The sequence below is a fragment of the Tachypleus tridentatus genome, chromosome 9 (assembly GCF_004210375.1).
Source record: "Tachypleus tridentatus isolate NWPU-2018 chromosome 9, ASM421037v1, whole genome shotgun sequence".
Lineage (NCBI taxonomy): Eukaryota > Metazoa > Arthropoda > Merostomata > Xiphosura > Limulidae > Tachypleus > Tachypleus tridentatus.
This window is the reverse complement of record NC_134833.1, coordinates 15,070,821-15,098,542: the sequence shown is the minus strand read 5'-3', so window position 1 is coordinate 15,098,542 and position 27,722 is coordinate 15,070,821. Positions and strand designations below refer to the sequence as shown.

General features: G+C 33.4%; 1 protein-coding gene across 1 annotated transcript in view; it reads right to left on the bottom strand.

Moving 5' to 3' along the window:
- The window catches only part of LOC143227004 (venom metalloproteinase BumaMPs1-like), a 44,044-nt gene extending 17,097 nt beyond the window's left edge, over positions 1-26,947 (bottom strand). The window contains exons 1-6 of the mRNA XM_076458551.1: positions 26,674-26,947; positions 25,752-25,912; positions 13,531-13,626; positions 13,051-13,177; positions 7,547-7,704; positions 5,094-5,165 (exon numbers count right to left, since the gene is read on the bottom strand). Of these exons, the coding sequence (XP_076314666.1) occupies positions 5,094-5,165; positions 7,547-7,704; positions 13,051-13,177; positions 13,531-13,626; positions 25,752-25,912; positions 26,674-26,749 (690 nt within the window). The 5' untranslated portion in view covers positions 26,750-26,947. The remainder of the gene's footprint in view (positions 1-5,093; positions 5,166-7,546; positions 7,705-13,050; positions 13,178-13,530; positions 13,627-25,751; positions 25,913-26,673) is intronic.
- Positions 26,948-27,722: the final 775 nt, after the last annotated feature.

Genomic DNA, 27,722 nt, shown 5'->3' with positions numbered 1-27,722 from the left:
GGTCTCTGAAATACTTCTCTTTAAAGAAGAAATAAAACAAAAGTTAAGAATAATAAATGCTTTTAGTTGTTGTTTTTCAAGTTCATATATCATGTTGTGTTGTAGCCTACAGAGTGCATAATTCTTCTCGCGAGTCATGACATGCGCACGGTTTACTGACGTCACACGACAGTACAAATTGCAATGTTAAGCGTACCTTATGTGACGTCATTGTAATGTATACTGACTGACAGACAGACAACACACTACCGTATAGCGGTGGGAGCTGTTAAAATACACTGCTGGCCAAAATATTTAGGACAATAAACATAAAGAACAAATATGCATTTTGCGTTGTTAGACTCAACTGTTTATTTGAGTTGAGCTTCAAAAGTTGAAAATAAGAAAAGGGAAAATAAAAAAAAACTTTTTAGTATTTAATATGGAAAATGTGAACACAAAGAAATTAGCCTAAATATAAGCTGGTCAAAAGTTTAAGATCATACTGAAACGAAGCGTTAATCGGTAAACACGTAAAGAAATTTAGTCATTTGTGTTCAAGCATTAGCGTTGTCAACATCTCCCACTGACATCTCCTGTGTTACATTGGGTAAAAACATGGCAAAGGCTAAAAAAGTTGACAGAGTTTGAACGTGGCAGAATTGTCGAGCTGCAAAAGCAAGGTCTCTCTCAACGGGCCATCGCTGGTGAGATTGAGTGTAGTAAAACTGCTGTTGCAAATTTCTTAAAAGACCCTGAGGGTACGGAACGAGTATTTCAAGTGGTCGACCCAAGAATATTTCGCCGGCGTTGAGCAGGAGGATTCGACTGGTTAACTGGCAAGACACCAGCCGATTGTCGAACCAGATTAAGGCCCTTACGGACGCAGAATGCAGCTCAAGAACAATAAGGCGAGAGAAAGGCTTTAAAAACCGTAAACGTTTTCAAAGGCCATGCTTCCTTCCACAACCATGAAACAGCTCGGTTAAACTTTGCTGAGAAGCACCAAACAAGGGACGTAGCAAAGTGGAAGAATTTTTTGTGTTTTGTTCTCTGGTAAGAAAAAAAATAATTTGAATGGTCCAGGTAGCCATCAACGTTATTGGCACGATAAGGATATCCCACCGGAGACATTTTCTACACGACACAGTGGAGGAGGTTCCGTCATGATCTGGGGTGCTTTCTTCTTCCATGGAACAATGGAGCTTCAGGTTGTACAGGGGCGTCAAATAGCATGTAGCTACATTGGCATGTTGGAGAGAGCATCCTTATTAACTGAAGGCCCTCGCTTGTGTAGAAATGACAAGGCTGCAATCCACAATGTTCATAGGACAAAGGACTTTTTCATGGCGAATAACGTGATTCTTTTGGACCATCCAGCGTGTTCGCCGGAATCCAACCTCATTGAAAATGTCTGGGGGTGGATGGCAAAGGAAGTCTATAAAAATGGACGTCAATTCCAAACAGTGGATGATCTTCGTGAAGCCATCTTCACCACTTGGAATAACATTCCAGCCAGCCATTCCATGCCAAAGCGAATGTTTGAAGTTATTCGCAATGACGGCCGTACAACTCACTACTGAGACCACTTGTTGGGCATTTCCTACCCTGTTGAGGACTTCTTTTTGGTATGGTCTTAAACTTTTGACCAGCTAGTACTTAGGCTAATTTCATAATGTTCACATTTTCGCTATTAAATGCTAAACAAGTTTTCTATTTTTACTTTCCCTTTTCTTATTTTCATCATTCGAAGCTCTACTCAAATAAGTGATTGAGTCTAACAACGGAAAATGAATATTTTTTCTTTATGTTCATTGGCCTTAAGATTTTGGCCAGCAGTGTGGGTGACTTCTCTAGGCGGCCTTAGGTCTCCTTTCAAAGAATCAAAATATCATTCTGACAAGAGTTGTCTATAATAAACCGATTAAGTAAGTTGTAATCCTTGTTTCTTCCAAAATCATTTTTTAACTTTCTGTAATATTTTTAAACAATAGAAAAAAACAACAATTTCTGAAATATTCATTACAATATTTACAGTAGTTACCGTAGCTTTATTATTTATTAAAATACTTCTCAGATTAAATCATTTGTGGCTCAGCTATAAGTTTGAGAACTTTTATAACGCTAAAGCTGTACAGCTTGTTATTGCATTGAAATTATATACTTTGAATATCCGTGTTTTAACTAAGAAAGTTGACAAATTAAATACAAATTATCAATTTAAAAATCAAGAATTTTAGCAACGCCATCTATCTTTAAATCATGCTGATATACCAATCTTTAACATATTTCATGAAAACCGACTAAAAGCTCACTAAATTTATTGAAATATTTATAAACATATTTTATTATATTATCTTATAACATGTGTATGTTTGTTACCACCCTTCTCCAAGTAGGCTGGCTGGATTACAATAATTTGTGTATGGTACTTGAAAACTGTCCAATTCTAGTTTTTGTTTCAGTATTTTTGTCCAAGAGAGGAGGGAAGGAGAAAGGAGAACAAACACCCTGAAAAAGGTACATTTATGTTTTAATGCAATTTTGCCTCGAGAGTTGATTGGCTGTACTTCCATGTATTTTTATTTGACGGTTTGTTAGTTTGTTTTTGAATTTCGCGCAAAGCTACGCGAGGGCTATCTGTGTAACTGTTCCTAAGTTAGCAGTGTAATATTAGAAGGAAAGCAGCTAGTCATCACCACCCACCGCCAACGCTTGGGCTACTCTTTTACCAACGAATAATGGGATTAGCCGTAATATTATAACGTCCCCATGGCTGAAAGGGCGAGCATGTTTGGCGTCACAGGAATTCGAACCTACGACCCTTAGATTACGAGTCGAGTGTCTTAACCACCTGGCCATGCCGGGCCTATATTTGATAGTAACTGGAATCTATACTACAGTATACAGGGGATACTTTGTTTTAAAATTTTTGTTCGAGAAGGGATTTTTTTTTTGTCTCTAGAGCAAAGCCACAGCCATATAGGGCTATCTGCTTTGTCCACCGCCGTTAATCGAACCCCGGATTTTAGTGTTGTAAGTGGTTAGTCTAACTACTGTTCCACCAGAGGGATTTGGCAGAAAAGGGAGATAAAACAAACATGTGAAATGAGAAACATTTACAATTTTTCGTTATGCTTCGAATTTAAAGACACAAGTAGTATATAATTAGTTTAAAGTATCAACAATTACCTTACTCAAAACAGGGCATGCAAGTAGCGTTTAATGAAGTCCTAGTTAAAAGAAATAAGGGTTTCATTATTTAACTTTGGTTTTATTCAATGTTTACTCTATAGTATGTATAAAGGTTAAATATTCAGATTTATAGAGTGTATTTCATTTGCATGTTAAACATTATCAAGTTGTTTTGCCATTTATATGGTTTTAGACTAATTGAAGACAAAACGAGACAAAACAAAAATAAACAACACATAAATAAAATACGTTTATGTAATAACTTATATCGTAGGGAAACAAAGGCGACGTATGACAATTGTTCTATATTTTCCAACATTATATTTAGCGGAACAATTATCCTAAATTTTCCAGAGAAACTTGTTACGAAATGAAAGCGCTTATCACGCGTTATATTTAATTAAGATGCCCGAACAAAAGATATGTAGTTTATAGTAATCTTGGATTAGAAAATAAAACCATTATATCACGGTTGTTTTTGTGATTAATGAACTGACACTTGGTTCAGGAAAAACCTAATTAATTATACTATCGCAGTTGCATATACTTTATTGCCACTGGTTTGAATTCCAAAATATTCACTGTCCTGGATACAGCTCCGGTCTCCAGCATTTAATAGGGTTATCTCAATGTATAAGTTTATCTCAAACTATTTTGTAGGATCATTTCAGAATAATTTATAGGTCTATCTAAGAGTATTTTGTAGTCCTACGTCGGATAATTTTATAGAATAAATGTTTGGTTTTGTTATTGATAAGTTTATGTTTTAATATTTCATATGAAGCCATCAGAGTATTTACTTTGCGCAAGACGACAGTACCCGTGATAAATTCTCTGTTAAAAGGCTTTACACATTATTTTACGCCACTGAAATGGTATTGCGGACACTGGAACGGTCCAATCACAAGAGTGTAATATTTCGTTTTTGTTACTCGAATTTCAGACATATACATACTTTATACGACTCAAACGATTATATTAAACACTCACACTTCTCAAAAGATAAAAGTCTTTCATTTCAAAGCATAGAGTACAATGAAATTCAAAAGTGAAGTCATTCATCGTGTAGATAATATCAATTATGATAAGTATATTTCTATTTTAGGCGTAATTATAATTATCTTCAAAAGAAACTTGCATAGGCCTAAAAGTCTCATTCTTTACTAACGAATACAGTAAATAAAAGAGATTTAATCAGATGTTTTGTGTATTTGAGAATTCATTTCTGTAATCTGTTAATGTACAAAAAAAAACAATGTTTTATTGAGAAACTGATAGATTTACGATGCAGTTTTACAGAGAAACTGAATAAACGTTCTTGTCGTTGTAGCGATTTAATGTACATCTACCGCTCTGATATTTCAAAATATTAAAAAGCTTGAATGATGTTTTAACGGATAAAACTTATCAGTCTATTTACAGAAGTATTGATGTTTTAGTGAACTAAAACGATCATTGAATAAACTGTCACAAACAGAATTATGGATCTGGTTTGATTCAGAGAATAAATTTGCAACTTTGTTAAAACTTTGACACTTTAAAACCCTAAGTAGGCCTAGAAACGAACAGGAGCGAAGAAAACTTTGGTAATTGACCAAGCCTAATCTCAACCGATAAAATTTAAGTCATTCCATTGTTGCTATGTTGTTTAAATTAATAATTCTCTTCTTTATTCAATTTAACAAGTATGACTTATATAGATTAGAATAGAATAGAATTATCCTTCTAAACTTTATGGTTAAAAAAATCTAAAACATAAAATTATAGGTCACATTTTGTAAGAAATTTGACACACTTTTCACTATTTGTGTAATTTATCAATAAAAAACATGAGCTGAAAACAAAAATCATATGCAGTTGTTGATTATTAATGATTGACACCAAATTTAACAGAGACCAGATATATTAGACATTCTTACCGAAGTATAAGATATTCCAGCAAGTACAATTTTTATCGAAGGATTCTTCAGAGACAAGTAACGGAGATTTACCTAAAAATAAGAAATACGAATTTATTTTATATTACATTGAAGCGGTTGCTTTTCTAAACCAAAACGAGTATTTGTCTATGAAATTGGGTATGATGGATGCTCAAAGTATATTACCTTAAAATGTTTAAACATTTATGAGTTTGAAATTGAAAAACAGGTTTAAAGATTCTCACGTGACCGGAACAGCATCATATGAAAGTAATGCTTTAAAAGTTTTGCCATTATTTTAGCCTCCCGAAAATATTTGATTGTTTGTTTTTAGAACTTCGCTTAAAGTGACACGAGGGCTATCTGCGTTAGCCGTTTGTAATTTAGCAGGGTAAGACCAGATGGAAGGCAATTAGTCCTGACCAGCCGCCGCCAACTCTTGGATTACTTTTTATTAACGAATAGCAGGATTTATTATCACTTATAACGCCCCCAGGGTTGAAAGGGCGAACCTGTTTCGGGTGATGGGGATTCGAACCCGCGACCCTCAGATTAGGAGTCGAGCACCCTACCCACCTGGCCATGCCGAGCCGAGTGAATATTTGAAATTAAAAGACAAGAAAAATAAAATGTTTGTTTATATGCAAAGTCAACTAATAATTTTAAGAAACGTTTACCGAGGGTTCTACGTAATACAAAAATACGAGTCACAGTTTTCAATATTTACAACACCGAGAGGATTGATGTTTGACATGTTACACGAAATGTGCATGACCGTCACATTATAACGCCCCCACGGCTGAAAGGGCAAGCATGTTTGGCGCGACGGTGATGCGAACCCGCGACCCTCAGATTACGAGTCGCACGCCATAACGCGCTTGGCCATGCCGGGCCCTCTTCGTTTGTAACATGATATCTTTCGTTAATAAATTATCAAGATAACTGAAAGGAAAACAGACTATATGTGTGAAATAATAATAAAAAATATCTCATAGCAATTGAAATAGGGTAAAATCGCAAATTTAAATTCTCAAATAACAATAAAAAATAAATATTCAACTTACGAAGAAAGGCGCGAAGTTTAACACTTTATTATTGTAAGTTTATTTATGAGTAGATGAGAATTATTTTCATGAGAAAAACGTGGACTGGTTTTATGGTCCTATTGTTCTGTCGTAAATAGATTTAGACGATCAGTAATCGCTTTGCTTATTTGATTGGTGAGTTTTTACTATTTATATTATGATTTCCTTGTTGAATTTTTTCTTTTCATCTGCATTTTCTTAAAAACATTTGTTGGAACAATTCCACGTGCATAACAAATTTGGGACGAATTCCTTGGAGTAGAGACTTTATTGTACGATTTATTATTCATCACTTGCCAAAATGCCTCAATTTTTCCTGTTTATCAAACATTGAAATACACGGTGCGATTCAAAGAGTCACATGAACGTGCAACCTTCTGGCCTTGGTGACACAATGCACCAGGACACGAGGCTGAAAAAAACGTTTCATTTGGTCTGAATTTTGCACAAAGCAATATAAGGGCTATCTGCGCTAGTCGTCTCTAATTCAGCAGTGAAAGACTAGAGGAGAGCAGATAGTTATCATCACCCGTCTTCAACTTTTGGGCTACTCTTGACTAACGAATATTAGGCATTATAACTCCCCTTGGCTGATAGGGCAGGCATGTTTGGTGTGACGGGGATTTGAACCCATGACTCTCAGAAGACGAGTCGAACACCTTATTCAACTGGCCATCCTCTTTGTATTTGAAGTTATGATTGGTGCTCTAAGTAATATGAATGAAATAAATATGTGAAAACTAACAAGAAATACCAGAAAAAAAATTGGTTTCTTTGTTTGTTTGGAATTAGTCATGGAGCTATACAATGGGATATCTGTACTCTGCCTACTACCAATACACAATAATGTTAAAAGTAACATAGGGCTCACAATACTCATCCGCTATTAAAAATGTACTAAGAAACAACATATTAATATAGAAATTAAGTTAGATTATAATAGCTTGAATGAACTGCTGCTTAGAGTTTTCATTTTGTGTTTAGCTGTATTTATTTTGCGAAAGAATTTCAATTATAATAGGGATAAATTTGTAATGGGAAAATAAATGTAACACTAAGTAGAATTCATTATACGCTATATGTTTAGCTTTACTACACACAAATATTATAAAAGTTAACCCTATTGGTAGGAATCGTAACTATAAATATACTTACATTTTACATTAATTACTCTATTTGGTTAAATCTTTGTTTATGTCTTAACTAAAGCATGTTTTAAATAATATTTCATAAAACATCTGTTTCTGCCTTTTCAGAACCAAGTAATACACATTTAAAAATATAAATAAAAATCACGAAGGTATTTCTTGAGTGTAACTAGTTGTCTAAATATTCTGTGAAAATTATCTATTAGATGGAATTACTCACGGCATTGTAAAATACACCGAAATATTTGATTATATCTTGTTCTGAGGCAAAAAACTTTCTGTGCACCGAATCCATAACGGCGAGAACTTCCACTTTCACAGATTCAGAATTATCAGGCCGTTGTGGTTGTATGCGACGCAAAGAAATACCAGGTACAACTGTTGAAAAAATTAAATTCATTTTACTGAGTGAAGAAAAAAACACCGTCGAAAAAGTTGTCCTAATTTGTATGTTAATTGTTTCCAAACGAGTTTTATACGCACGTGATATAATCACGTTATTCAAGAATGTTAATACATCTCAAGAGGATATTTCTCAAATATTAGGAAAGACCGGATTTTACTAGTTAAGTTATACATTTAAATGACATATTTTTTTCACGGATTAAGTTAAAATTATGAAGCTAAATAGTGTGGATATAAGGGTGTATTAAACCATCTTTTATTTCCTTGTATAGGTTTAGGCCTACTTATTAAAGAATATTTTCACTCATTTTCTACAGTCGACAAATGATTTTAGAAAAAAAATAATAATTGCTTGTACGCTACGTTTCGGCGTAGGCCTATATTCGGGTCTGTGAATGTCACAAGTTATCGAACTGATGTTAAAAGATAAACACATCCTTTATCAGACCTATTTCGCGGCATATGATTAAAATGGGAAGACATTTGTGACGTGAATTCAGACTTTTGTCTACACGTATGAGTCGAAAATATTGATTATAATCTCGTATCATGTTCAAATATTTTTATCAGAGCCCGTTACTGTGAGAAAATATTCATATCACAAATCTGTACAGTTTTAAAAATATACAAGTCCATATAACATTTAAATAATTGTATTAAAAGCCTGTATAATTGCGAAAGATTTTTATTGTAAGCTTTTATAACAGTTAAATATTTGTGTTATAAGCCCGTATAACTTCAACATTTGAATTATAAGCCTGCATAACTGTTAAATATTTCTGTTATAAGCCTGTATAAATGTTAAATATTTGTGTTATAACCTATATAACTGTAAAACATTTGTGTTATAAGCCTGTGTAACTGTTAAATATTTCTTTTATAAGCGTGTATAACTGTTAAATATTTGTGCTATTAGCCTGTATAATTGTTAAATATTTGTGTTATAAGCCTGTATAACTGTAAAATATTTGTTATATAAGCCTGTATGACTGTTAAATATTTGTGTTATTAGCGTGTAAAATTGTTAAATATTTCTGTTATAAGTCTGTATAACTGTTAAATATTTGTATTACAAGCCCGTATAAATGTTAAATATTTGTGTTATAACCTTTATAACTATTATATATTTGTGTTATAAGCCTGTATAACTGTTAAATATTTCTGTTATAGGTCTGTATAACAGTTAAATATTTGTACTATAAGCCTGTGTAACTTAAATATTTCTGTTATAAGTCTGCATAGCAGTTAAATATTTGTACTATAAGCCTGTATAACTGTTAAACATTTGTACTATAAGCCTGTATAACTGTTAAATATTTGTACTATAAGCCTGTGTAACTGAATATTTCTGTTATAAGTCTGTATAACTGTTAAATATTTGTATTACAAGCCCGTATAAATGTTAAATATTTGTGTTATAACCTTTATAACTATTATATATTTGTGTTATAAGCCTGTATAACTGTTAAATATTTCTGTTATAGGTCTGTATAACAGTTAAATATTTGTACTATAAGCCTGTGTAACTTAAATATTTCTGTTATAAGTCTGTATAGCAGTTAAATATTTGTACTATAAGCCTGTATAACTGTTAAACATTTGTACTATAAGCCTGTATAACTGTTAAATATTTGTACTATAAGCCTGTGTAACTGAATATTTCTGTTATAAGTCTGTATAACTGTTAAATATTTGTACTATAAGCCTGTATAACTGTTAAATATTTGTACTATAAGCCTGTGTAACTGAATATTTCTGTTATAAGTCTGTATAACTGTTAAATATTTGTACTATAAGCCTGTGTAACTGTTAAATATTTGTACTATAAGCCTGTGTAACTGTTAAATATTTGTACTATAAGTCTGTATAACTGTTAAATATTTGTACTATAAGCCTGTGTAACTGTTAAATATTTCTGTTATAAGTCTGTATAACTGTTAAATATTTGTACTATAAGCCTGTGTAACTGTTAAATATTTCTGTTATAAGTCTGTATAACTGTTAAATATTTGTACTATAAGCCTGTGTAACTGTTAAATATTTCTGTTATAAGTCTGTATAACTGTTAAATATTTGTACTATAAGCCTGTGTAACTGTTAAATATTTCTGTTATAAGTCTGTATAACTGTTAAATATTTGTACTATAAGCCTGTGTAACTGTTAAATATTTCTGTTATAAGTCTGTATAACTGGTAAATATTTTTACTATAAGCCTGTGTAACTGTTAAATATTTGTACTATAAGCCTGTGTAACTGTTAAATATTTCTGTTATAAGTCTGTATAACTGTTAAATATTTGTACTATAAGCCTGTGTAACTGTTAAATATTTCTGTTATAAGTCTGTATAACTGTTAAATATTTGTACTATAAGCCTGTGTAACTGTTAAATATTTCTGTTATAAGTCTGTATAACTGTTAAATATTTGTACTATAAGCCTGTGTAACTGTTAAATATTTCTGTTATAAGTCTGTATAACTGTTAAATATTTGTACTATAAGCCTGTGTAACTGTTAAATATTTGTACTATAAGCCTGTGTAACTGTTAAATATTTGTACTATAAGTCTGTATAACTGTTAAATATTTGTACTATAAGCCTGTGTAACTGTTAAATATTTCTGTTATAAGTCTGTATAACTGTTAAATATTTGTACTATAAGCCTGTGTAACTGTTAAATATTTCTGTTATAAGTCTGTATAACTGTTAAATATTTGTACTATAAGCCTGTGTAACTGTTAAATATTTCTGTTATAAGTCTGTATAACTGTTAAATATTTGTACTATAAGCCTGTGTAACTGTTAAATATTTCTGTTATAAGTCTGTATAACTGTTAAATATTTGTACTATAAGCCTGTGTAACTGTTAAATATTTCTGTTATAAGTCTGTATAACTGTTAAATATTTGTACTATAAGCCTGTGTAACTGTTAAATATTTCTGTTATAAGTCTGTATAACTGTTAAATATTTGTACTATAAGCCTGTGTAACTGTTAAATATTTCTGTTATAAGTCTGTATAACTGGTAAATATTTGTACTATAAGCCTGTATAACTGTTAAATATTTCTGTTATAAGTCTGTATAACTGTTAAATATTTGTACTATAAGCCTGTGTAACTGTTAAATATTTCTGTTATAAGTCTGTATAACTGTTAAATATTTGTACTATAAGCCTGTGTAACTGTTAAATATTTCTGTTATAAGTCTGTATAACTGGTAAATATTTGTACTATAAGCCTGTGTAACTGAATATTTCTGTTATAAGTCTGTATAACTGTTAAATATTTGTACTATAAGCCTGTGTAACTGTTAAATATTTCTGTTATAAGTCTGTATAACTGGTAAATATTTGTACTATAAGCCTGTGTAACTGTTAAATATTTCTGTTATAAGTCTGTATAACTGGTAAATATTTGTACTATAAGCCTGTGTAACTGTTAAATATTTCTGTTATAAGTCTGTATAACTGTTAAATATTTGTACTATAAGCCTGTGTAACTGTTAAATATTTCTGTTATAAGTCTGTATAACTGGTAAATATTTGTACTATAAGTCTGTGTAACTGTTAAATATTTCTGTTATAAGTCTGTATAACTGGTAAATATTTGTACTATAAGCCTGTGTAACTGTTAAATATTTCTGTTATAAGTCTGTATAACTGTTAAATATTTGTACTATAAGCCTGTGTAACTGTTAAATATTTCTGTTATAAGTCTGTATAACTGGTAAATATTTGTACTATAAGCCTGTGTAACTGTTAAATATTTCTGTTATAAGTCTGTATAACTGGTAAATATTTGTACTATAAGCCTGTGTAACTGTTAAATATTTCTGTTATAAGTCTGTATAACTGGTAAATATTTGTACTATAAGCCTGTGTAACTGTTAAATATTTCTGTTATAAGTCTGTATAACTGGTAAATATTTGTACTATAAGCCTGTATAACTGTTAAATATTTCTGTTATAAGTCTGTATAACTGTTAAATATTTGTACTATAAGCCTGTGTAACTGTTAAATATTTCTGTTATAAGTCTGTATAACTGTTAAATATTTGTACTATAAGCCTGTGTAACTGTTAAATATTTCTGTTATAAGTCTGTATAACTGTTAAATATTTGTACTATAAGCCTGTGTAACTGTTAAATATTTGTACTATAAGCCTGTATAACTGGTAAATATTTGTACTATAAGCCTGTGTAACTGAATATTTCTGTTATAAGTCTGTATAACTGTTAAATATTTGTACTATAAGCCTGTGTAACTGTTAAATATTTGTACTATAAGCCTGTGTAACTGTTAAATATTTCTGTTATAAGTCTGTATAACTGGTAAATATTTGTACTATAAGCCTGTGTAACTGTTAAATATTTCTGTTATAAGTCTGTATAACTGGTAAATATTTGTACTATAAGCCTGTGTAACTGAATATTTCTGTTATAAGTCTGTATAACTGTTAAATATTTGTACTATAAGCCTGTGTAACTGTTAGATATTTGTACTATAAGCCTGTGTAACTGTTAAATATTTCTGTTATAAGTCTGTATAACTGGTAAATATTTTTACTATAAGCCTGTATAAAAGATGATGATTATATTAGAAGCTTGTTGTGTTGGTTTGTGTTTTCTTATAACAAAGCCACATGGGGCTATCTGCTGAGCCCACCGAAGGAAATCGAACCCCTGATTTTGCGTTGTAAATCCGAAGACATACTAGCGGGGGTGTGGTGTTTCATGGTGCAAAGCTACTAAGTTATGTGCTCAGTTTGTTGTGAGCTTATGATTTGTAATGTAGTCCTCTTTTAAGGTTTTAATATAAAGCGGTAGTTACATATTTAAACGTTTAAACTACGCTATTTGATATTTGAGTTAGAGAAGACAAAATTACATTCATCTTTACAAAAAATTTATTTGTCGATAAATGAGGTTAAAAGTTGTCCTGAAGTAGAAATGAATTTCCTGTCACATAACAAAGCCCTTGACAGATATTATAGTTTGTAAATGTAATTGTTTGGAAAATATGTTTTTACCAAAATAACCGCCGTGAAATAAATGTAATAACAGATCACATGTCTTCCATGATCTATTTTATCACACTGACAACAATTCAGATATTAAGAAAAAAAAATCAAACTTAAAAAGCCAAAATTAAACAAGTTGAATTAGAGCAAATACCACTTTCGACGAGAGTAACATAATTCAATGTCCTTTATTTGTTTCGTTGCATAACAGTAGAATCGAGTTATGTTTCTGTTTATTTTATTTAAATAGAAGGAGGTTATAATAATAATCAATTACTTTTACTCGTGCGTTAACTTACACGTGTCAGGCATTGTGACAGAATTTTCTTTAACTGTCATGACCTTATGAACAGCAACTCCTTCGTTGCTAAGGGAAACATTATCGTTGCTAGGAGATACTCGCAAACCGTCACCAAGTACGCCTTCCTGAAAGAAAAGTCGTTTATTATCTCTAACTTCTAATCAAAGCGAGTTACATATGTAGATGAGGACTGAAAACTAGCCCATTAATTAATATAGCTAATTTAATATACCATTCATACTTACACTGGGTAGAATGTATTTAGAAGTACTTATTCAAGAAACATACAACACGATATACACTGCAGAATACCTAGGTTGTTTACAATATCATTAAAGGCCTATAGAAGAAAGAAAAAATCGTTTAGTTAAGTACCTTAGAAATTTTTAACAAGAATAGCCTTACAATTCAGGTATTATATTAATTATATATAATTATAATGTTCGCTAACATTATTTATTAAACGAGTTCAACTCACAATTTTCAAAAGCCCATTGGAATCTTTCTTGATATGAAGCGATGAACCTTTGTCTGAATCAGTGAAGAAAACTTTGTTCAACATTTTAAGGTCAGGCTAAACCAAACGAAAGATAAATAAAGGCGATAATTTTAACCGTCTAAAGTGTACACAAAATACGTAATATAACAATAAATATCGCATATATCACGCGAATGTTGTTTATTTACATTTTGTTCTATTAAATCGTTATTTATTGTACACGAATTGTATGCGTATATTCAGTGCGTTCGATACTGTAAATTTTAATCAATTTGAATATTCTACGTCACTGATATTACCGCCTCGCTTGCTTCAGGATTGGTCAAAGAAAGTAGTGATGTTGGCACATAACAGTAATGGCTACCATAGAGGAGAGAAATCGCTGTGTAACCCTAAATGTGTTATGTTGCCAAATTACTATTAAAAAATAAGAAATCCTTAAGGGAATTTATAAGACACAAAACTTTCAGATTTTATCATTTCTTTCAGTTAAAATATTAATCAATTGTTCCCATAAATAATTTACGTCTGTTCGGTGTTCCCCTATGGCAAATAAACGTTTCTCGAAATCTACTAGGAAATTCCCAACTACAAATATCAATTATTACGTGATTTCTTTAGTGACAATGTCGAACATAGCGCTAATTTAGTAGATTCATTCAAGTTTGCGTCTCGTGGTTTTGTAGAAAGAAATCCTGATGAAACTGTAAAGGTTGTTGTTTGTTTTTTGAATTTCGCACAAAGCTACTCGAGGGCTATCTGCGCTAGCCTCTCCTAATTTAGCAGTGTAAGACTAGAGGGAAGGCAACTGGTCATCATCACCCATCGCCAACTCTTGAGCTACTCTTTTACCAACGAATAGTGGGATTAACCGTAACATTATAACGCCCCCACGGCTGGGAGGGCGAGCATGTTTGGTGAGACCGGGATTCGAACGCTTAACACGCTTGGCCATGCCGGGCCAAAGATTGTAGTCCTGGAATATAAGAATTATAAAACTCCTAATCAACAGAGACGCGTTTAGCTCTGAATGAATCAGATAAGTTTGCCAGAACTAACTACCTCTAAAGTTAATAACAAAACTAACAGAACTAACTACCTCTAAAGTTAATAACAAAACTAACAGAACTAACTACCTCTAAAGTTAATAACAAAACTAACAGAACTAACTACCTCTAAAGTTAATAACAAAACTAACAGAACTAACTACCTCTAAAGTTAATAACAAAACTAACAGAACTAACTACCTCTAAAGTTAATAACAAAACTAACAGAACTAACTACCTCTAAAGTTAATAACAAAAGTAACAGAACTAACTACCTCTAAAGTTAATAACAAAACTAACAGAACTAACTACCTCTAAAGTTAATAACAAAACTAACAGAACTAACTACCTCTAAAGTTAATAACAAAACTAACAGAACTAACTGCCTCTAAAGTTAATAATAAAACTAACAGAACTAACTACCTCTAAAGTTAATAACAAAACTAACAGAACTAACTACCTCTAAAGTTAATAACAAAACTAACAGAACTAACTACCTCTAAAGTTAATAACAAAACTAACAGAACTAACTACCTCTAAAGTTAATAACAAAACTAACAGAACTAACTACCTCTAAAGTTAATAACAAAACTAACAGAACTAACTACCTCTAAAGTTAATAACAAAACTAACAGAACTAACTACCTCTAAAGTTAATAACAAAACTAACAGAACTAACTACCTCTAAAGTTAATAACAAAACTAACAGAACTAACTACCTCTAAAGTTAATAACAAAACTAACAGAACTAACTACCTCTAAAGTTAATAACAAAACCAACAGAACTAACTACCTCTAAAGTTAATAACAAAACTAACAGAACTAACTACCTCTAAAGTTAATAACAAAACTAACAGAACTAACTACCTCTAAAGTTAATAACAAAACTAACAGAACTAACTACCTCTAAAGTTAATAACAAAACTAACAGAACTAACTACCTCTAAAGTTAATAACAAAACTAACAGAACTAACTACCTCTAAAGTTAATAACAAAACTAACAGAACTAACTACCTCTAAAGTTAATAACAAAACTAACAGAACTAACTACCTCTAAAGTTAATAACAAAACTAACAGAACTAACTACCTCTAAAGTTAATAACAAAACTAACTATTTGAAACAGGTTCAACTCGAGCTTGTTGCAGAATAAAACCTTAAACTTGAAATTTTAAAAAAGACCATTTTTAAATGGTTATTTAATAACACGAGTCTGAATGCTGCACAGGACCATAGACAAGGTAGCTCTAAGGTAGAACCACTCTGTATTAGTTTTGTACCACACAGTATTTTATCTTTGTTTCCTAAGCCTAGCAAAATATATTTGTTTGTTTTTTGTTTTTTTGGAATTTCGCACAAAGCTACTCGAGGGCTATCTGTGCTAGCCGTCCCTAATTTAGCAGTGTAAGACTAGAGGGAAGGCAGCTAGTCATCACCACCCACCGCCAACTCTTGGGCTACTCTTTACCAACGAATAGTGGGATTGACCGTCACATTATACACCCCCACGGCTGAGAGGGCGAGCATGTTTAGCGCGACGCGGGCGCGAACACGCGACCCTCAGATTACGAGTCGCACGCCTTACGCGCTTGGCCATGCCAGGCAGCAAAATATAAAACATAAAAGCTCCCTGATCGCCCCCTTTGTAAAGTATAAAACAATAAACGCGAATGAAGTCAGGTACCATTTTCAATTTCGGTACTTTTAATTTTCAGTGTTATTGACTTTAAATTATAATTATTTAATTGGTGGACAGTTACGGATAAAACAAAACAAAATACGATACAAAGTTTTGAATATCTTACTTCAAACAGCTGAATACCATATGATGCGTGATTCAGGGTCTCACCCCATATCTGACGAGGTAGTTCAATATTGAAAACGGATGGTCTTTCCACTTGAAAACAAAACAAACAAGAAAAACAAAAAGCAGTGAAAGCCGTCAGAGAAGTGTATTAAATATTGTTACACCTCAACAAGCAGGAATTTTAGATCTGAGTGGTCTTAGTAAGTCTGACAAGAGTTTCTCAGAGCCATGTATTAAAATGCTTAACCTCAGAACAGTTTCTCAGAGCCATGTATTAAAATGCTTACACCTCAGAACAGTTTCTCAGAGCCATGTATTAAAATGCTTATACCTCAGAACAGTTTCTCAGAGCCGTGTATTAAAATGCTTACAGCTCAGAACAGTTTCTCAGAGCCGTGTATTAAAATGATTACAGCTCAGAAGAGTTTTCCGGAGCCATGTATAAAAACCATCACAGCTGAGTGATCTGATAAGTCTGAGAAGAGTTTCTCAGAGCCTTGTATAAAAATGATCACAGCTTAGATGAGTTTTTCAAAGTCTTCTATAAACATGATTATAGCTGAGAAGAGTTTATTGTAGACTTGTATAAAAATGTTTACAGCTGAGTGATCTAGTAAGCCTGAGAAGAGTTAATCGAAGCTGTACTGAAACAAAGACGTCATAGCTTAATGTTCTCACAAAAACCTGAACAAGACTGCATTCATAACGTCATCATGCGGATGTTTGGACAACCTTAATAAAAGGTCTTTATTAACCAGGTTTTGTAAATCCAAAATCATATCGCATAACTATTTCGTTTGTGTTTGTAAGAGTCTAAATCATTACTTACCGAATGTTCATTATTCTTTTTTAGTTCACTTTAAAAGTCCCGATTCTGGATTATTTTAACCCTAAGAAATTGTTTGAAATTACTGTGTAGGTAAATATTAAAATCAATGTATGACAAAAGTGCACTAGTTGTGTATTTTATTATGGAAAGCACACAAATATACAAGTTTTATGAACTGTACACGTCACAGTAAAATACGAACAAGTATACAATGTGTATCAGTTGTAATACGTCGCTATGGAATAGAGACAAATATACAAGGTGTATCAACTGTACACGTCACAGTGGAATACGGACAAGTATACAATGTACATCAGCTGAATAAGTTTCAATGAAATAAAAACAATATTACAAGGTGTATCGGTTCATTATATTACTGTGGAACATACACAAATAAGCTTCGAATGAAAAATTACAAGAAGTTAGCATAAAGTGGTGATTATTATAGGTCTTTTTGTGTTTTTTATATAACAGCATTAGTTGAATCCTGTATACGCCCGGCGTGGCAAGGTAGTTAAGGCGCTTGACTCGTAATCCAACGCTCGCAGGTTCGAATCCTCATTACACTAAACATGTTTGCCTATTCAGACGTGGGGGTGTTATGTTATGGTTGTTTACTAATGTGTTTGAATTTTGCGTAAAACTAGTCGAGGGTTATCTGCAATGGCCGTCTCTAATTTAGCAGTGTAAGACTAGAGGGAAGGCAACTAGTCATCACCACCCACCGTCAGCTCTTGGGCTACTCTCATACTAACGACTAGTAGAAGTGACCGTTACATTTTAACGCCTCCTGTCGCGGCACGGCCTGGTGGTTAGGGCACTGCACTCGTAATCCGAGGGTTGCGGGTTCTAATCCCCGCTGCACTAAACATACTCGCCTTTTCAGTGGGTGGTGATGACTAGCTGCTTTTCCTTTGGTCTTACACTGCTAAATTAGGAACAGCTAGCACAGATATCCCTCGTATAGCTTTACGCGAAATTCCAAAGAAAACAAACAAACAGATCATTTTTTTTAATAACTTGCAACAAGAATAAATCTATTGAATCAATTGAAAGACAATAAATCACCAGTTAAGGCTTGTGTTAACACACCCATGCCATTCGATATAAACATTTTATAATGTTGAAACTTGCTTTAAACTTTTTGTTCTTTCTCAGGAAGCTGGGATCGCTCGTGAACAGTCTAAACGTGGTTCCAGGTTTTACGTATAACCACGTTCTTTCACTATGTTCACAAAAAGCAAAACAGGGAATAACAAAAACACCTAATTAAATTTCGCGCACATATCCGTGAATTCAACTGTCGACACAAACTTTAAGATGTAAGAAAACACAGACATACATTTTAAAAGATTCAAAACAATGTGCTGTGTGAGTACCACACGTTTATTGACGTATCACTGAAATGAAAAACAAACACTACCAAAAACAAAGAAACTTGAAATAAAGTTGAAACAGTACAAGCCATATGAAGTTGCTGATCGAAATGTTATACGTATAACATATATCAGTTAAGCTTAGATATGATATTTCCTGAAGCAAATAACATCAATTGGCGACGAACAAGCGTGAAGCCTACTCTTCGAAAACTCTAACTATTACAACTCTGTTTACAATCACTGTGATGTTGAACAGGTCTGAGATCGTCTTACATATTATGAATTATTTGACATTTCTTAACAGCGTACATACTTACAACAAAATACTGTGCTTTATTATTTTCATGCCTTTACAATTTCGTAAATGTGTTCGTATAAGTTTGAAAGCAGACAAAACCATGAAGATGGAGATCAATCAGTAGTTGATAAACTTACAAGAGATGAGACAACACGAATAATTTATTGAAAAACTTCAGAGAAAATAGGAGGCATGAATTATTCATACTGAACTCACGAACAGTCTGATGTAAGTATTGAGCCTTGCAAAAAAAAAGAAAAAAAGAGCAAAAACTGTCGTCCAAACACATGGATCTCCACGGTTTTATAAACCTATTTATAACATAATTAAACTTTTCATTATATTAATAAATAATTTAATAAATCAAAACATTTCCTCTCACCTTCCCATCAGTGAACATATCATTTTATTTGTCTTATTTTACCAACGTAATGTTAAGTCTTTGTGTTCATTCTCAATCCTTCCCATCAGCAAATATATCATTTTATTTGTCTTACCTTACCGATGTAACGTTAAGACTTTGTGGCTCATATTCATTCCTTCCCATCAGCAAATATATAATTTTATTTGTTTTACCTTACCGATGTAACGTTAAGACTTTGTAGCTCATATTCATTCCTTCCCATCAGCAAATATATAATTTTATTTGTCTTACCTTACCAATGTAACGTTAATGCTTTGTGGTCCACATTCATTCCTTCCCATCAGCGAACATATCCTTTTATTTGTTTTACCTTACCGATGTAACGTTAAGACTTTGTGGTCCACATTCATTCCTTCCCATCAGTATATATATGATTTTATTTGTTTTACCTTACCGATGTAACGTTAAGACTTTGTGGTCCACATTCATTCCTTTCTAACAGCGAATATATCATTTAATTTGTTTTACCTTACCGATGTAACGTTAAGACTTTGTGGTCCACATTCATTCTTTCCTAACAGCGAATATATCATTTTATTTGTCTTACCTTGCCAATGTAACGTTAAGACTTTGTGGTCCATATTCATTCTTTCCCATGAGTGAATACAGGCTTTTATTTGTCTTACCTTACTGCCATAGCGTTAAGTCTTCGTGGTCCATTCTAAATTCTTCCCATCAGCGATTATATCATTTTATTTGTCTTTACTTGCTAATATAACCTTACGTCTTTGTGGCCCATTCTCAATCCTTCCAATCAGTGAATATATTCTTTCATTTGTCTTACCTTAACGATGTAATGTTAAGTCTCTGTGGTCCACATTCATTCCTTCCCATCTCCGAATATATCCTTTTATTTGTCTTACCTTACCGATGTAACGTTAAGTCTTTGTGGTCCACCCTCATTCTTCGAAAAATTCCTACTAAAACTTCATTAATTTTTTTTGGCTTTGATTAAGGTAAGTGACGAATCTTTTAACATTTCTTTCCATGTTTTGAATTTTTTTTTATTTTGAGAACACGACAAACTATGAATTAAGTATTTTTAATGTCTGGAAACTCCCCACTTCGTATCCGGAATTTCCACAGTTCAACCAGCAAAATAGTTGCAATCGACATTAGTTTGAGATAAACCTCATACATAGTCTCTTTATTTGAGTTAATAATTTCCAAACAATTAAAATAAACGTTAAAATATTTGTTGTTTTTTGAAAATATTGTTTTTCCATGTTTCGATATATACCATCATACTATAATGGTGTTTGTGTGTGTATGTTTTTCTTCTAGCAAAGACACATTGGGTTATCTGCTGAACTTACCGAGGGTAATCAAACCCCTAATTTTTGTGTTGTAAATCCGTAGTCTTACCACTGTACTAGCGGGGGGAGGGACTACTATAATGGAGCTCTTGCTTATATGATACTGAAAAAAATTTTATTACATGATATGCAACCCCAACTTCACGAAATTTTTATCCTGTGTGCATGTAGATGTGCAATAGTGGTCATGATTTTCCTGTTTCATTTCCGTTTCCCGTCATGGTTAACTTTATTTTTATCCTTCTTTCAGTGCTCAGATATGACATCCCGAATACGTAATACGCGGATCTAATGCACTGACGCCACGAGTACTTGACTAATATAGATATATAATTTAGTAACGCGCCCGAGAAATTAAACATTCATCTTGTTAACCATTTACTTCATCTATTTTGTATCTATTCAAAGATCGACTTACTTCTATGCTAGAAGCTTTTCTAAACACCTACAGACGAAAAGAAACATTAATATAATGAAATGTTTACACTTTATCTCACCAACCTATACACTCACTTACAGCTTATTTACTCACCTATTTGGTTGCATGTATACAAATATTATATTTGCCTTTGAAGGACTGCACAATATTTTCATAGGGTATGACTATTTCTTACTAGCCGTTTCACAGTCTCTCAATGATCAATGTGTGATATTTTATACCTTAAATTCGAGGGCTCACGCATTTAACCTAAGAATTATGTCTGTTTTATTTTCGAAAAACACTTTAATGTGGAGATAAATGATTTGGTTCGTTTTCGTCTTTTCGTTCGCCGTTAAGTCCCGAAAACAAACCAATATTGCTCACCATTCGACGCTGGAATAGATTAATTAAGAACAGTCAACATTCATTGATCCATACTATATACACGTGTGTTTCCTTATGAATGTTTAAATAGCTTTATAAGACGATGGAATAATCCTCACCTTGTACATCTGTTAAAAAGCGAAGTAGGAAACCATTATGGTTTAGATATGACTGTCTCTAATTTTAAGAAGGTAGTTTGTTTGTTTTGTTATGAAGTACAAAGCTAAACAAAGCTTTATATGTTCTGCTCACTACGAGAATCGAAACCCAATTTCTAACAGAACAACTCCGCAGACATAGTGGGAGAACAGCCAATCAATAGATCTGTCACAACAAGAGTTCTGTCATTACTTAGTGATTCGACTAATAAGAGTTACTGTCTCTTTTATAACGCGTCCACAAGAGAAAGTATGGCGCATGTTTAGCGGCATTACAATAAACAGTAAAACGTATTGCACATGTTTAGCGGCATCATAATAAACAGTAAAACGTATGGCACATGTTCAGCTGCATCATAATAAACAGTAAAACGTATGGCACATGTTTAGCGGCATCATAATAAACAGTAGAAAGTATGACGCATGTTCAGCGGCATCATAATAAACAGTAGAAAGTATGGCGCATGTTCAGCGGCATCATAATAATTTGTTTTTTTGGAATTTCGCACAAAGCTACTCGAGGGCTATCTGTGCTAGCCGTCCCTAATTTTGCAGTGTAAGACTAGAGGGAAGGCAGCTAGTCATCACCACCCACCGCCAACTCTTGGGCTACTCTTTTACCAACGAATATTGACGAATATTGGGATTGACCGTAACATTATACGCCCCCACGGCTGGGAGGGCGAGCATGTTTAGCGCGACGCGGGCGCGAATCCGCGATCCTCGGATTACGAGTCGCACGCCTTACGCGCTTGGCCATGCCAGGCCCGCATCATAATAAACAGTAGAAAGTATGACACATGTTCAGCGGCACACAATAAACAGTAGAAAGTACGACGCATGTTCAGCGGCATCACAATAAACAGTAGAAAGTATGACACATGTTCAGCGGCATCATAATAAACAGTAGAAAGTATGGCGCATGTTCAGCGGCATCATAATAAACAGTAGAAAGTATGGCGCATGTTCAGCGGCATCATAATAAACAGTAAAACGTATGGCACATGTTTAGCGGCATCATAATAAACAGTAGAATGTATGGTGCGTGTTTAGCGGCATCACGATCCATTCGTTGTAGTTTTATTAATCTGTGTACAATGTTTTATATAATGTACATACATCTCCAAAGTTGACTGTTCTAAATAATTAGTGTGCTGGTCTTGGACAGCTAGCATTTGGACCAATCCGTATACACTGCTTCGTGATTTAAAACCACCCAACGATATGACTCAAATATTGCCGTTAAGGTCTTTCGTTCAACACCAGAGCTCATCAGGCCAACTTGAATACAACAGACTGGTAGTGTTCTGGCCGCTACATACATATATCATCAGTTTCTATGAAAAATAACTGCTATAGCGTAAATCAGATTACACAAGAAAATTGTAATTATAATTATATTTATTTATGTCATACATTAACGTAAAAATTAATAACATAGTATTATTATCATTTTGATTATTTGACTTAACCTCACTATCATTCACAAGAGCTGATGAACCAGATAGCTACTTTTCTTGTCTTCTGAACAAGTCACATGATTACTTTAACAATTCCAAGAACCAATGAGTGAAAGCACAGCAGTACGAAGGGTCGACTTTGGTTCGTATACGGCATCAAGTCACGAGGAGTTTGTTTGTTTTGTTTCGTTTTTAATTCCGCACAAAGCTACACAAGGGCTGTCTACATCAGCCGTCCCTAATTTAGCAGTGTAGGACTAGAAGGAAGGCAGCTAGTCATCACTGCTCACTGCCAATTCTTGGACTACTCTTTTACCAACGAATAGTGGGACTGACCGTCACATTATAACGCCCATACGGCTGAAAGGGCGAGCATGTTTGGTGTGATGGGGATTCGAACCGGCGACTCTCAGATTACGAGTCGAACACCAGGCCATGTCGGGCAGAGAGGAATAGGAATTATCTCTTTTGTATCTTGAAAACCAAAACAGATTTTAATATTTTTACCTTCGTTTTTATTTTCACGCGACAATAATTAGACATTCTTTTTGATGAAGTTACCAAAACTATTTATTCAACAGATCTATTGTAAGTCCAAGGTTTTTGGGTACCCCTTCGTCCGAAATAAATATATGAATAATCATTTCCTCAATTTTGTTTGTTTGTTTCTAGTTAAGAACAAACCTGTATTGTGCCTCAGGCGTGTATCTAAACTCTGTTTTTACCGCTATAAGTCCGTATTTTTCCGCTTTATCACTAGGAGGCATTTCACTAATTGCTGCTGCTGCCCTCTATGTGCATTTTACATATAAAAATAAGTGATTTAACAAATTTGTTTTACTCAGTTCTTTACATTGAGTGTTGTTATAAGATAACAATCAACATTACTCGGAGTACCCCTTCCTCTGGAGGAAGTTATGTAAATTCATAATTAATGGATTGTTAACTTGGAACCTGAAACGTTATTTTCTTTACACCTGGAGGCCGGCATGACCAGGTGGTAAAGGCACTCAACTCGTTATCTGAGGGTCCCGGGTTCGAACCCCCGTCACACCACACATGCTCGCCCTTTTTGCCGTGGGGGCGTTATAATGTGACGCTCAATCCCACTATCCATTAATAAAAAGTAGCTCAAGAGTTGGCGGTTGGTGCCTTCCTTCTAGTCTTACATTGCTAAATTAGGGACGGCTAGCGCGGATAGTCCTCGTGTATCTTTAGGCGAAATTCAATCACACAAACAAAATAAACTTTACGCCGATTCATAAACACACTAGAATGCCTTTAAGAAATTATAAAAAAAAACCAAAAAACAAAACAAAAAGAGCTTTGTGGCCCAAGGAAGGTCCATGTGTAATTTGGTTAAAATTTCTCTATGGTGATGTAATTATAAAAGGCTTAAAAACGCCCATTAAAAAACCCACAAGGTGCGAAACAGAAAACTTGTATGTATCCTCGCATAAACCTAATAAAAATGTTGCTACTTTTAATGAAGGTATATCCCCATCCTCCCAAGGATTACCTGGACATAAACAAGACAAGTTGATAACCTTTTGGTTTCGGTAAACTCTACAAGCTTTGTAGTTTGTTTGTTTTTTGAATTTTGCGCAAAGCTACACGAGGGCTATTTACACTAGCCGTTCTTAATTTAGTAATGTAAGACTAGAGGGAAGGCAGCTAGCTAGTCATCACCACTCACCGTCAACTCTTTGGCTACTCTTTTACTAAAGAATAGTGGAATTTACCGTGCAATTATAACACCCCCACGATTGAAAGGGCGAGAATTTTCGGTAGTAGAGAGATTCGAACCTGCTACCCTTACATTACGTGTCGTGTTCTTGCCGGACCTCTCTATAGTTTCCGTCTCGTATTTGGTCTAATGCGATAAAGAATAAAGTAGTGAGGTTTTAAGGCCTTTTATGGGAAATATTTGTTGTTCGAATATAATATGTCTTTTTATAAGCGGATAAATATTTTTCAACAGCAAATAAACAACTGTAAAACCATGTCTGCACAGCAGTTTTTCTTTTAACGAAACGCTACACAATAAGCTTCGCTTTGTCAACCACAGGAAATCGAGCCCTGGGTTTCAGTATTGAAAGTCCGTAAAGTCCAATAAGACACCAATAGTTCTAGAAAATACGTTTTGACATTCTTTACTTTTGCTTTAAATAAAAAGAGTTCATAAGATTAAAATGATTACAAATGATTTATATTCAGTAGTGTTTTGGGAGCAAATGGCACAGCAGTAAGTCTAAAAACCGGGATTCGATACTAACGGTGAGCACACCACAGATAGACAGTTGTGTAGCATTGCGCTTAATTACAGAAAAACTGCAAACAAATAGAACGCTAAAATCAGGGGTTCGATTCCTCTCGGTGGGCTCAGCAGATAGCCCGATGTGGCTTTGCTATAAGAAAACACGCAAACAAACAGTAATTGTTAGCGCCTCTAGTGGCACAGCAATAAGTCTGCGGACTTATGACGCTTAAAAAATGGGGTTTAGATACCCGTGGTAGGCAAAGAACATACAATCCATTGTTTAGTTTTGTGTCTGATAACAAACCAATTGAACAAACTTATGAACTAGCTAATAAACATATTATTATTTTATATACACAACAAACATGAAAATTGGCTTGAAAAAATAATGTTTGATCGCTAAAGACATCAGTGATACCTTGTAGTTCGATGAGTGGTCACTAGACGCAACTTCAAAGTTGTCTTGGAATAATCCAGTCGTCAATATTAGGTTTAACCGAATCAGTCTGTTATGAACAGGAAGTTCTAAAGTAACTCGTGTACCATCTTGATTGATACGAATCCTTGGAATGATGTTTTCTAAGTTTATAAAAAAAATGTTTAAGTAAACGAAATAATAAAGTGATTATATATATATAAAACATGTGAACATCTTTACAGATAACAAATTTCCTGGTAATTAAATATTTCAGTCAACACACATTTCAAAGAGAGACACTACAGATCACCATGTTAAACAAGCTAGTTAGACGACATGAACATATCTTATTGTTCGTATTATAAGTAATTCATGTAAAAAGTTCTACAGAAAGTGCAAACAGAAGTTCGATTTTATACAAGCATAAATGTCATAATAAATATTCATTGTCAGCGTTATAATAAAAGTTCTTAGCCTCACAATAGAGGTTCTTAACCTCACAATAGAAGTTCTTAGCTTCACAATAGAGGTTCTTTAACCTCACAATAGAAGTTCTTAGCTTCACAATAGAGGTTCTTAACCTCACAATAGAAATTCTTAGCTTCACAATAGGGATTCATAATCTCTCGATAGAGTTTCTTAGCCCCACAGCAGAGGTTCTTAGCTTTACAATAGAGATTCATAGCCTCACAATTAAGGTTTTTAACCTCATAACAGAATTTCTTGGCCTCACAATAGAGGTTATTAGTCCAACTATACAGGCTCTTAGCTTGAAATAAAATAAGAAACTAACTTCTAGTGTCAGTCATTTAAACTCAGTGTTAAAACATAGGTAAATTTTAACATTAAGTATTGTGTTACAAGTGTAAACCGCAAGTTATATTCTTAAAAAGACAACAGACGCTGACCAACAAAACCTTACCCTGACATCTCCGCTGCGGTAACAAGACGATAAAAATAATGACCATGAATGTAAAATTAAACTCAGTATCTGACATTTCCCTAACTAAAGGCAAATTCACTAGCGAAACTTGAATAAAAGGCTAGAACTTTCTCTGTAATACACAGAACCAATTGACTCATGAAGTAACGTATTTCTCGGTGTTGTCCGATACATTCACAGACAGACATCAGCTCTGGTGGCTGATTACGTGTGAAAAGAAAGAAGTGCTTCCGCTTTTGTTTTTCTCATGTAATCTTTTATCGACATTTGTGTTAAAAGGTTTGAAGGTTATCGCTTTAAGCTTGAATAACTTTGGGATTTTCCCGAGTTTTTTTATTTTATTTTTTCTAATAGCTGCTGTTCTATTTGGTTGGCATTTTCTTCGCACAAATCAGCGATTTGTAACTTTTACGTCTTGTTGCTCATTGGCTCTCTATATATGTATTCTGATATGTTACGTTAAGGATATGCAAAAAAAAGAAAAAAAAAGAAACGGATCGTTTGGGTTGAGAAAATATTTTACGTAAAGGAGCGAACAATATTAAAGAAGCCTTACTTATACAACAACTTAAGCCTAAAATAAACCAATACAAAGGAACACCTTTATACCTATATTAAAAATAATATGATAAATAATAATAATAAAATAAATAATATAACATTATATATTCAAACATCTAAGTACGCCCTCTACATTCCGACACTCAGTTACACAACCCCTTTCAAACATGTGGTCAGCTTCCGGTCAGTTACCTCTTTCTTTCTTTGTAAACCTGACGATGACCGAAGAAGGTCGAAACGTTGTTCGCTCCTTTACGTAAAAAAATTTCTCAACCCAAACAAGCCGTTTTAATATATATAATTAATAAACTGTATGATAAATAAATATGACAACGGACTTAAATATGCTGGTTACTTAAATAAGATGGTTACTTAAATAGGATGGTTACTTAAATATGCTGGTTTCTTAAACAAGATGGTTACTTAAATAAGATGGTTACTTAAATATGCTGGTTTCTTAAACAAGA